We start from the raw sequence: 12,072 nt of genomic DNA on the forward strand, positions 1-12,072 counted from the left end.
AAGTAAGTAGTGCAGATAGTGCAGAAGACAATGTTTAAGTGTTTCTATTATTATTCAATCGTGTAATACACAAAGAGACATTACATACAAAATTTGAAAATTTGATCTTATTTTTGGTTATGAATACACGAAAAGGTTTCAATTGCAACCAATTACACAAAATCGTCTTTCAACAACAACAACAACAATACTAATAATACTAAAACAGACTCAATATACACACTAATTTAACAAATAACATTTTAACCTATGACACAATTAAGATGGATTATATTCCTATTCACTATGTCTTTAATTAAAAGAAAATTGTTATAATGTTCAGAAATAGTCCTAATGTCAAAATACTATAAATAAATCTTCATTTCCCTTTGTTGAAGTATATTGAGACTATATAAATTTTGATTTTTTTTTTGCATATTTGTTGTCGGATATTTTAAAGGATACCCATACGTTCCTCCTAAGTTCAACAACTAATCTTGTCTTTCATTCATTCATTCGTTTAACGTTTCTAGTCAGATTTTATTTTTGTTCAATATAAAAAGTTTCATCAACTTTAACTAAAGATATCTTCAAACTCGAAAAATTCCACCTTTTAGACAAGTAAAGAAAGAAGCAAAGAAATGCAAAGAGTATTAGAGTTATTACTTTTATCATCTACAGCTCTTGCTGTTATTGGTGATGGTTTTATTGCTTTGCCAGTGCACAAACTTCAAGCTGGTGAAGGCAGTGCACATTTCCCTAACCGTTTACCTATTTTTGATGTTGTAAATGGTGTAGCAAAATCAGTTGAAGATGATGTAAACCAAATCATTCAACCTATTTTTGGTAATGGGATCTTTTCCGGTGGTTCAATTCAAGGAACACATTCTGGTAATGGACACAGTGTGAAATATGAAGTGTCATTGCCCTCTTCATCATCACAAAAAGGTTCTAATGGTCCATCCTCCACTGATAATAAGGATACTGATCCATCCAAAACTGGATTTTCTTTAGATGATTTAATGAACTCAATTCCAACTGATTTTTGGAATTTAATCGGTTTGAATAAAGCACCTACTTCATCTGACAATGGTTCCAAAGATGCAGATTTCACTCCAAGTGCTGTCTCACAGGTCGAACAACCAACAAGCAAGAGCGTTGAATCAACTGCTCCTGGCCCAGCTTCCTCGGCATCTTCTTCTTCTTCACTGGAAGCTGCTTCCTCTTCGCAACCATCAGAAGATAGTCAACCTTCTTCATCTGCCAACAAAAAAACTGGTGCTTTTTTCCTCAGTTTAGATAACACTCAAACATTATATACTGCTACTTTGAAAGTTGGTTCACCAGCTCAAGAAGTTCAAGTTATGATTGATACTGGATCTTCTGATTTATGGTTTATTTCTTCAGGAAATTCTCAATGTAAAGTCAATGGAGGGTCAATTGATTGTGACAAATACGGTGTTTTTGATAAACTGAAATCTTCTACATGGCATGATAACAAAACTGATTACTCAATCAGTTATTATGACGGTGATAAGGCATCAGGTACTATGGGTCAAGATAATATTACATTTGCTGATGGATTTCTGATTGAAAATGCCAACTTTGCCGTTATTGATAACACTACTTCTAGTATTGGTGTTTTCGGTGTTGGTTATCCTGAATTGGAAGCCGTTAAATCAAAATACACTAATTTGCCATTTGCTATGAAAGAACAAAATTTGATTGCTAAAGTTGCTTATTCCTTATACCTTGATTCTCGTGATGCTGTCCAAGGTTATATTTTATTTGGTGGTATTGATCATGCCAAATATACTGGGGATTTGAAAGCTTTTGATATTGTTCAATCTAATGATAAATATGTTTATTCTCAAATCCCATTGACTTCAGTTGCTTCATCATTGAACAATTATACTAATGCTTATGGTCTTCCTGCTGGAAGTAACCATCCAAAAGTAGGTGCTGTTATCTATAATGGTACCGATTCTTTTAATGGTGGTGTTGATCTCAAAGACACTCCAACTTTATTGGATACCGGAACTACATACAGTTACTTGTCCAAAGACCAAGTTGAATCAATTGTTGGACTTTATGGTAATGTTACTTATAATGATGCTGGGAAAGCTTATGAAGTTCCATGTTGGGTAGGTAATCCTGGTAATTATTTGGAATTCAATTTCAAAAATGAACAATACATTAAAGTACCAACATCTGAATTTGTTATTTCAGTCGGTACTTATGCTAGTGGTGCTGAATTGTGTGTATTTGGTATTTTACCAGGTACTCATTCAATTTTGGGTGACAACTTTATGAGAAGTGTCTATGCTGTGTTTGACTTAGAAGACCATGTCATTTCTATTGCTCAAGCTGCTTATAATGATAACCATGCCGTTGTTCCTATCGAGTAAATATTATAGAATACCCCCAAACGTAGATAGTTTTATATGAAAAAGAAAAAGTACATAAAATTTTAAAAATAAAATGAGTTTGATTTGAGAATTACAAGAGTTATGCAGATTGAAGAGTAAATGTAAAATGTATGTTACTACAATGTAAGCTACTGTAATAAAAAAGACTATTGCCATATATAATCATAATTAAAGTGGCGACTTTATATTATCTGATCTAATTCTAGACAAAAACAATAAATCATAAATATAAAATTGGGTGTATATACAAGAAATAAAGAAACCGCCTTCTCTCCGTCTCTCTCTGATGCTTTTTAACAATCCATCTACTTTATGACTCTATAATTTACTCAAAAAGTTGTTATTTTTGATTGTTGAATTGTTTTCTTTACTTAATTTGATTCTTCTCCATCTAAGAAAATCTTCATTTTGAATAGCTTTTAAATTATCTTTTGGATCAAGCATGGTCCATAACCATTCAGGATATTCTGAATCTTCTTTAGCAACTGGTTCATCACCTTTTTTGAATACTTTCAAGTTCAATACAGTACCGGCAGGGCATGATGATTTAGGAGTAGTAGTAGTTGTTGTTGATGTAGTAGTAGTAGTTTCATTAAATCTAATTGATGACACTGTCAATTGTCTTGTATTTATTATTGGAGAAACCCTCTTTAAAGTTACTCTAGATATACTTCTAAACATTGTGAATGATATGTTTGTCTAACTTCTTGATGTAGATATCGTGAGCTAGATAAACTGTTAGAGTTAGGTATGGGTGAAAATTTTCTTTCTCAGTTTCTGTTATTAAGTTCGTGTGAGTTTGCACAAATTACGTAGGTGTTAGTTAGTTTCGGTTGACTGAAAAATGAAAATTTTATTGTCACCAACCAACCTCTGCACCACCGTACACACTAACACTAACACGCAGCAAAGATCCTTAGAAAAAAAATACAAAAATTTTTTTCACCAAATCTTTTCTTATTTCTTTCAAATCTAATTTTAAATACATTGAATTAATAGATTATAATATGGCACCAAAAAAGAAAGGAGTCGTTGAAAAACCAGTTTTATTGGGTAGACCAGGTAATAACTTAAAATCCGGTATTGTTGGGTTAGCCAATGTTGGTAAATCCACTTTTTTCCAAGCAATTACCAGATGTCCTTTAGGTAACCCTGCCAATTATCCGTTCGCCACTATTGATCCAGAAGAAGCCAGAGTCATTGTCCCATCTCCAAGATTCGATAAATTGTGTGAATTATATAAACCAAAAAGTGAAGTTCCAGCCTTTTTAACTGTTTATGATATTGCTGGTTTAACTAAAGGTGCTCATGCCGGTGAAGGTTTAGGTAACAATTTCTTGGCCAATATCAGAGCTGTTGATTCTATTTTCCAAATGGTCAGATGTTTCGATGATGCTGATATCATTCATATTAATGATGAAGTTAACCCAATAGCTGATTTAGATATCATCAAGGACGAATTGAGATTGAAAGATATTGAATTTGCCAACACTTATTTGGAAGGTGTTGAAAAAATTGCTAAAAGAGGTGGTCAATCTTTAGAAGTTAAACAAAAGAAAGAAGAAGCTGAATTTGTTAAAAAAGTTATTCAAATGTTAGAAGACGGTAAAAGAATTGCTAACCAAACTTGGACTGCCAAAGAAGTTGACATTATCAATCAAATGTTTTTGTTAACTGCCAAACCATGTATTTACTTGATCAACTTGTCTGAAAAAGATTACATTAGAAAGAAGAACAAGTATTTGTTAAAGATTAAAGAATGGGTCGACGCCAATTCTCCAGGTGATTTGATTGTCCCACTTTCTGTTTCTTTAGAAGAGAAATTGGCTAATATGGAATCTGATGAAGAAAGAGAAGCTTACTGTAAAGAAATTGGTGCTCAATCTGCTTTACCAAAAATCATTGTTGCCATGAGACAAAAATTGGATTTGATTTCATTTTTCACTGGTGGTCCAGATGAAGTTAGAGAATGGACCATCAGAAAATGGTACACTGCTCCACAAGCCGCTGGTACTATTCATACAGATTTGGAAAGAACATTTATATTGGCACAAGTTATTAAATACGATGATTTGATTGAACTTGGTGATGAAAACAGTGTTAGAGCTGCTGGTAAATTAATGCAAAAAGGTAAAGATTATTTCGTTGAAGATGGGGATATCATTTACGTCAAAGCCGCTGATGGTAAAGCCCGTTAAGGAGAGGAAGTGATATGATAGTTTTTGTGTATAGTATATAATGAACGTACATTTACCATTAGCCAAGAAAACTTCGAACACAGAGAAGGCGGGTCTTGTCGTAACTGCATGCAATTGCAAAACAAGGCTTTTGTAGAGTAATTATAGGGACTTGTAAGGACTTCTTTTTTTTTCTTTTCTCGTTGCCAAAGGTTTTACAACCAAACCATAAGGAGACGAAGTATTTCTCATGAGATTCCACAACACTTCAAGGCAGTTTTACTATTTCCTAACCCAATTTTTCAAGGTACAAATTTCAGGGTTCTCTTTTTCTTTCCATATTTTGATTATATTAAGGTAAATCTTGCCGCAGTTGAATAAGTTGCTCAACAATAAAAATTAGGAAAAAAAAATCATAAAATTGAAACAAGGCTTAAATTTTCACATCTTTGAAGCCTGGTTATTCGCCGTTAGTATATTAGTTCACCATGTGGCCCTATTGAAATTTTTTTTTTTTTTGTTTTGGCAATATTTCTTTCTTCTTGAAGATAGTTCTTATAACCTTGTATTCAGAAGATCTTCAACAGTCAAACATTCTATCGATCTTACTACAATACACACAATCTCACGTTCCTGCGATTAAAGAAAAGTGTAAAGTTAAATATCAGGTACAACAGGCACAAAATCAACAACAACCTTACAATCAACAAGCAGACAATGAAAAAATGAGGTTCACTTTGAAAAAAATATTCTTTGTATTCCTAACATTATTGATAATACTGATAGGTTATTTATTACTACAATCAGTTGATTTACAACGTATAAGGGAACTTTTACATGATAGTGAAAAATTTGATCTCGAGAGTCTAAAGCAAGCTAGCTTGGAGATAAGAAAAGAGATTCATTATACAAATTATTTATTCAGTGGATACGACAACTTTACACAGCAGTTTTCCGACGAGGAAACCCTTAAGCAAACTTCATTAAATGATAAATGCAAACTAGTTTTCACACAATGGAAAGAGTCGCATCCAGACTTTGAATTCAAAACTTTCGAGCCTGAATATGAACGGTACGATAAATCTTCTGACCGTAAGGAGTTATTTTTCAAAGAAAGAATAAACCAATTGAGAAAACGGTTCGAGAAGGACAGCAATAATAAGAATAAACAGTTCACATTATCAAGACAGGACAATAAAACTATTTCTCAGGAATATATGGAACATGTGAACCGGTCAAAAAATGTTTTACAATTCATGGCTGATTTTGTATCAATGATGAGACTATATGGCAAGTGTTTTTTTGGTAGAGAATTGGACGATGAGTTGAAATCTATTTACAATGAGTTTAGAGGGAAGCTTTTCCCCTTTATAAGCAGCCAAGCTCCCAAATTCAGAAAAAGTGGGGAGACTGAAGAGTTTGGTTGGCCAATTTACGACAATGAGAATAATATTATTGATAGGAAAACTGAATTTGGTGATAATCCCATTGAATTTCTTCAGAAGAATTCTAAAGGTAAAGGAATAGTTATATCTGTATCAACAAGATATGCCAAAGATGCAATGAGATTGATAAAAATACTTCGAGCATTGAATAATAGACTCCCTATCCAAATTATATACAAAAATGATATTACCAAGAAAAATATTGAACTTTTGGAATTTGCTGCAGTTGCAACTCCAGAAGAATTATTTGACCCCGAAACCATTCGAGATGGTGCTAAATTTATGCCTGAATTGAATTTACTAGAACATTATAAAAATTATGGGTCTGAATTCCCCATTCAAGATTTAACGTTTGTCAACATTGCCGGATGTGTTTCACGACCATATAGATTTTCATTCCCAGGTTATTCAAACAAAATTTTAGCAATGCTTTATTCTTCCTTTGAGGAAATCATTTTATTTGATGCAGATGTTGTTCCTACAGTGAATCCACAAGAATTTTTTGACTCCAAATATTATAAATCTTCTGGGACTTATTTTTTCCAGGACCGATCTTTACGAGATTTTAATGATTTCATAGAGACAAATTTCTTTAGTACGTTATTTCCAAGTAACGAAAAATCCATTGAAACAATATTTGATATTCCTAGAGTTGGTGAGAAAACTTTCAATAATAAGTATATGACAGGATGGAGACATTATCAGGAAGCTGGGGTTGTTGCTTATAATAAGATGCAACATTTCTTAGGAATTTTAATGATGTTCCCATTAGCACTTTGGAGTGAACCAGTGCAATCCTCTATTTGGGGTGATAAAGAAATGTATTGGTTGGGTTTATCAATGGCTGGAGATGAGAATTATGAATTTAATAAGTATGCTGCAGCTTCTGTTGGTGAAAAAACCACTGAACAAAAATACAAGTATTATCCCAATTCTGACAGCAATGAAGTGTGTTCGACACATCCTGGTCATATTGATGACAATGGGAGGTTATTGTGGATAAACTCAGGGTTTAGTTATTGCAAAAAGAATGGATATTTTCGAGATAAAGGAAAATTTCCTTTTTCAACTTTTGAACTCAATGATTTAGTCGAGCTTTATAATTCACCAATAAAAATTAGAGCAGGACTTGTTCCCCCTGATTTACCTAATCAAAGAGAACCAGGAAGCCCCCCTGATACCAAACCTGAAATGGAATTTCGTAAATCCTGGAAATCACGTAAAAAGGATACCGACGAAATCAATGAGAAATTACCCGAGGGTCAGGAACCATATGACTTTATTAGTGAATGGGGACCTCAAAAAGGTTGGGTAAAAAATGGAATTTGTTCTGGTTATTATTACTGTGCTTATGATAAAATAACTAGTTATTCTTCGGAGAAGGAGTTTGATACTGGGACACTTTTTGAATTTGATACCAAATCATGTGAATTGTATGATTATTTGAGTAAAATATGGCACACTGGTGGATCCAAAATGAAGCCAAAAGTTAAATTAGAAACTGAGAAACTTGGAACTGGTTCGGATAAAGAACAAMMAAAAGATGCAACAACAGTAAGGTTGAGAATTTGAAATTAAAAAAAATTGGAGGTGGTAATATAAAGGCAAAGTAGGCACGGTCAATTTATAGAGTTATTTATATTTCCATTTCTGAGCTTTCCACTCAACCATGCTGTTATTGAAGTAAGTTGATGTAGTAAATTATGTATGAATGTATATAAACCCTCAAGACGATTTTTTTTGTAATACAACAGCATGAGTTGCCATAGGTTTAATTATTAATTGTTTATCTTTATCAGAATAACTTGAATCATCGAGGTTCTTCTCTACCAATTCATTAAAGTCTTTTTTTATTCTTTGTTTTTCATCGTCTGACTTCTCAGTAATGTAAGATCTTGTTTCCCAATACTTCCAAGCATCATCTTTGGCAACGGTGAGGTCGTATAATGCAAACAAATTTATTTCTTCAGAACTGAAATATGGATTATCTTTTAAAACTTGTCTCCATTTCCCGTGTCGATACTGAGGCACATTAACATCGAAACCATATATAAATTTTGTTGCAGCTTTGTTCCATTGTTGATTGTCAAAATATTGTTCAAACACTTTTTCATTAGTATCAAGATTAAAATTCAAAGTGTTATAATATTGAGTACCTGCATTGAAGTATTCTGAGTCAGCGACACTTGAATCTTGACTTGGACTGGCATAATCGAAATTCCAAATCAATCCTAATTTCCCTTGTGGTTTTAAAACACGATAGATTTCTTTCAAACTATCCAAATCAGCAAACCAATGGAAACCCTGAGCAATTATCACCGCATCAATGGAATTATCTTCAAGAGGGATTTTGTATGATGATCCAAGAATTTGATTTTTAATTTGAGGGAAATTCTTATTAAATGTTTCTAACATTCCTTTACTAGGTTCTAACACAGCTAAATTATCTGTCCAACCATTATCAACCAAGTTTCGGGTGAATTTACCAGTACCAGCAGCAATTTCAAGAATATGTTTGGATATGTCAAAAGTGAAAGTGTCATCTGGGTTTTTCGTAGCTAATCCAAGATGTACTAAGAATGTATTGACCAAAACTGGGGTGAATGAAGGTCTAAAAACGTCATAGTTGGAGTGGTTTGCATTAAATGAATTGACAGCAGTTGAATTTGCTGATTTCGTTGACATCTTGTGTGTATATGGAATGGAAATCTAACCAATAATACAAAGAAAAGAAAAAGGAAGAAATTGTTTCTATTGAATAAAGAATCTATTTATGTCAACGTTCATTTAAATGATGTGACTTTGATTTTGGTTCAGACAAATAAAGTTCCGCACCATAAGTTGGCAATAAGTGTTTGTATACACGGAATATTCGTGAGAATTAGTCCTAGTACACGATAGGTGATAATTTGTAATAAGCAAAAAACAGAGTGAATGAAGTTTACGCCCACTAAAAGTGTCTATTGAAACTCGGTCTCTATATAATAAATATCCTAAATATCTTTCTTTTCTCTTCTTTTTATACTAATTCCTGGCTCTCGATGAGTGCAAATTTTTCACCAATGTTGATCTAATACGCACGACTTATATCAAGGTGTTATTTCCCTGACACAAACGTCGCATAAACCAACAATAAGGAGTTGTTGGGCCGGAAAACAAGTTGAGCAAGAGCACAAAAAAAAACTAATTATTGAAGACCGCTTGTTATTCTATATTGACTAGAGGGCTGTATGCAAAACACCATTGTGTAAATATATTCATGAATCTCAAAATAGGCTAGCAAATAATTTCTTTGCATTATCAATTTTCAGTATTCCAAATGGAGTAGATCCAGTCAAGAACAAATTCATCATTTGAAGATCCCATTTGTTACCCCACATAACAATGAAAACTAAAACCCCTACAAAGACAAAAATGATAGTAATGACTACAATGAATTGATCATTTGAATCATAATAATCTGTTTTATTTCGATTGATATCGGCAACAAATTGTGATCTCCTTTTCAATTCTGCTAATTCCATGGCTAATTTAGTTTTCCGACTCGGCTTGACTTCACGTAACCAATTTCGAACATCAATATCTTTTATTCGATCGTATTTGACTGGCAATTGTTGTCTTTCCATCAATTCAAAATATTGAAGATACGCATTATCATCATTGGCAATAACAATCTCTTTAGTCAAAGATGGTTGAAAATTTGGTGATGTCAATAATTTGAGGAAATTGGATAACCCCACCGTTGTCATGTGTAAGTATTCCTGAATGTAAGTTGCCTTTTTGGTGAATTTGAAATACTTGTCATCATTATAAATATATATACGTCGTAATAATGATAATTGACAAATGTTGGAGAAACGTGGGTGAGTCAATGCTAATTGTATGAGATCTTTTTGATTTAATGAGCGAATAATCTTCTCTAAAAGCTCATCAGGGAAATCAATTATAGACACTGGTGTTGATTTCATAACTATGCTATATGCTATAATAAAAGAATATAAAAAATATATTTAGTGGAAGTTGAGGATTGGATAAATGAAACAAATTTTCAAATTTTGATAATCTGGTTACTTGGCCAGTAATATTAATCCTTACTTTTCCTCTGCATTAAAAGGAACTTGCTTACGTTGCAAGAAACCCAAGAATATTAATAATTAGCTTTTGTGTCGACAAATCTTCAATACTAGTGAGATCGTCGTGTCGATCTTACAAATTTAAGGGTGAGAAAAATTTTGCAATCAATTCTTATTATCAACATATCTGGATCGTTAAACGTATATTTCTAATTCAGTAAAGCCAGCTATATGCTATAGATTTAACTTACTTGAAATTCAATTGCTCATTCATAAAACGCCTGTTCCGCCTTAGTTTTTTTTGGTACTAATTGGTCATAAGAATGACCTTTTATAAGCTATTTCATAATTCATACCAAGTCACGTGGACATTTTTTGTTATAAGATATAATCTTATGTTACAAAAATTATTAAATATAAAATTGTTAAGACAAATATTATAAGAAAAATTTATTTAATAAAATCACTATTTTAAATAGGATAGTTAAGTAGAAGGCATAAACACGGGTATTTAAAAGTATATCTAATTATAAAATCGAAACAAAACAAAAACTGACCTTCATTACTAATCAGTCTCTCTTAAATAAAGAGAACCAAACCTAAAATTAAATTATTATTTCTCAAGATTATTATCCGTCTATCCTCTAGATAGATCTGGACCAATTTAATCTAACTTAAGCAAATAAAAAAAAGGAGGGAATTGGAATTGGAATTGGAAACAAAAAAAACTATTCATTCCAATTACAAGTCAACAGTGGTTTGAGCACCAACAGCGGCTTGGATAAGGTTCAAGATGTTAGCACCAATTTGAGCAGCAACGGTATCCTCTCTTTTAGCAGAAACGTTTACGTCAGCACCAATACCAAGTTGAATAAGGTTCAAAATGTTAGCAGCAATTTGTGCAGCAACATCAGCATCAAGTCTCTTGGATTCTTCAACGGTATCAACAGCAGATTCATCTCTCTTGGTAGAAGCAGAAATTTCAGCACCGGCGCCAAGTTGAATAAGGTTCAAGATGTTACCGGCAAGTTGAGCAGCAACATCAGCATCAAGTCTCTTAGATTGTTCAATGGTAACAGCGGATTCGTCTCTTTTAGCAGTAACATTAACATTAGCTCCAATACCAAGTTGAATAAGGTTCAAAATGTTAAGAGCAAGTTGAGCAGCAACATCAGCATCGAGTCTTTTGTCGACTTCGGTGGTTGATTCTTGTGGAATAGCAGCGGCTTGGGTGGATAAAGCAAATAATCCTAAAGTGAAGACTTGAGTGAATTTCATTGTGTTGAATTGATACTAATAGTTGGAAGCGAATGAGAAGCTAGTTGAAGTAGAATGTGGTTATTCTTCTTTTGTTTGTTGATGATAGGAATTATAGAAAAAATCTTCCAATTCAGGGAAGATTATAGGTCATATTTATACCTGAAGATTTAAAACTGGTCTGTTTGCAAATTGTCGAAAAAGTTGAAAAAAAAAAAGACCAAAAGAAAGAGATAATCCAGTACTTCTCTTTTATTCTCACAATCATTATTGTTGAAAATGTGGAATATGAAATCGAAGTTGACGTTCAATACAGGATAATGGTGGCTTCCATAGTTTTGCTTCCTCCATTTCTCTCTATTTTTCATGAATATTGCAAAAAAACTAAAACAGAAGTGAACACAAAGACCCACAAAGACTGAAATCAAACTAAACTTTTTACCGTCAAGCGTATGGAAATACGGAGACACAAAACTGATCGCATTAATAGTGGAGTTAAGAGACTAAACTTACTTACCACCACAACATAGTTGGATTTATACTTTGAAAACTTCCGATTGTATGATCCTAAATTCTTAGTATACTTTATTTCCCCTATTCTTATTGCCAAGATTGTATAATCCCCCCTGTATGATTCGATTAGGTTTATTTGTTTTCATTTCCTTATCAGCATTTAAAAAAATTACTGATATGTAAGACAAGGCAACAGTTA

At 32.8% G+C, this 12,072-nt stretch overlaps 7 protein-coding genes across 7 annotated transcripts, besides 1 other annotated feature; 3 read left to right on the top strand and 4 right to left on the bottom strand. All coding sequences in view use genetic code 12, as the record gives it.

The window, feature by feature from the left end:
• Positions 1–620: 620 nt before the first annotated feature.
• Positions 621–2,387, top strand: SAP7 (Sap7p; the record flags this gene model as incomplete). The annotated part of the gene is made up of 1 exon (XM_708473.2): positions 621–2,387. The coding sequence occupies one exon, from the start codon at positions 621–623 to the stop codon at positions 2,385–2,387; it is 1,767 nt and encodes a 588-aa protein (XP_713566.2).
• Positions 2,388–2,726: 339 nt separating this feature from the next.
• On the bottom strand, positions 2,727–3,089 carry MRPL37 (mitochondrial 54S ribosomal protein mL54; the record flags this gene model as incomplete). Its single annotated transcript, XM_708472.1, has 1 exon — positions 2,727–3,089. One exon carries the CDS (start codon positions 3,087–3,089, stop codon positions 2,727–2,729), a length of 363 nt encoding a protein of 120 aa, XP_713565.1.
• A 326-nt stretch (positions 3,090–3,415) lies between these two features.
• On the top strand, positions 3,416–4,606 carry YBN5 (Obg-like ATPase; the record flags this gene model as incomplete). The annotated part of the gene is made up of 1 exon (XM_708471.2): positions 3,416–4,606. The coding sequence occupies one exon, from the start codon at positions 3,416–3,418 to the stop codon at positions 4,604–4,606; it is 1,191 nt and encodes a 396-aa protein (XP_713564.2).
• A 704-nt stretch (positions 4,607–5,310) lies between these two features.
• On the top strand, positions 5,311–7,602 carry MNN15 (putative alpha-1,3-mannosyltransferase; the record flags this gene model as incomplete). The annotated part of the gene is made up of 1 exon (XM_708470.2): positions 5,311–7,602. The coding sequence occupies one exon, from the start codon at positions 5,311–5,313 to the stop codon at positions 7,600–7,602; it is 2,292 nt and encodes a 763-aa protein (XP_713563.2).
• Positions 7,603–7,755: 153 nt separating this feature from the next.
• CAALFM_C104910CA (uncharacterized protein) lies at positions 7,756–8,715 on the bottom strand (the record flags this gene model as incomplete). Its single annotated transcript, XM_708469.2, has 1 exon — positions 7,756–8,715. The coding sequence occupies one exon, from the start codon at positions 8,713–8,715 to the stop codon at positions 7,756–7,758; it is 960 nt and encodes a 319-aa protein (XP_713562.2).
• Positions 8,716–8,882: 167 nt separating this feature from the next.
• Positions 8,883–9,162: a long terminal repeat ((kappa-1a) Long terminal repeat (LTR) associated with the transposon Tca6; about 280 bp long, 10-15 copies per genome).
• A 134-nt stretch (positions 9,163–9,296) lies between these two features.
• CAALFM_C104930CA (uncharacterized protein) lies at positions 9,297–9,998 on the bottom strand (the record flags this gene model as incomplete). Its single annotated transcript, XM_708468.1, has 1 exon — positions 9,297–9,998. The coding sequence occupies one exon, from the start codon at positions 9,996–9,998 to the stop codon at positions 9,297–9,299; it is 702 nt and encodes a 233-aa protein (XP_713561.1).
• Positions 9,999–10,844: 846 nt separating this feature from the next.
• On the bottom strand, positions 10,845–11,381 carry CAALFM_C104940CA (uncharacterized protein; the record flags this gene model as incomplete). Its single annotated transcript, XM_708467.1, has 1 exon — positions 10,845–11,381. The coding sequence occupies one exon, from the start codon at positions 11,379–11,381 to the stop codon at positions 10,845–10,847; it is 537 nt and encodes a 178-aa protein (XP_713560.1).
• Positions 11,382–12,072: the final 691 nt, after the last annotated feature.

This window comes from Candida albicans, chromosome 1 (assembly GCF_000182965.3).
Source record: "Candida albicans SC5314 chromosome 1, complete sequence".
NCBI lineage: Eukaryota > Fungi > Ascomycota > Pichiomycetes > Serinales > Debaryomycetaceae > Candida > Candida albicans.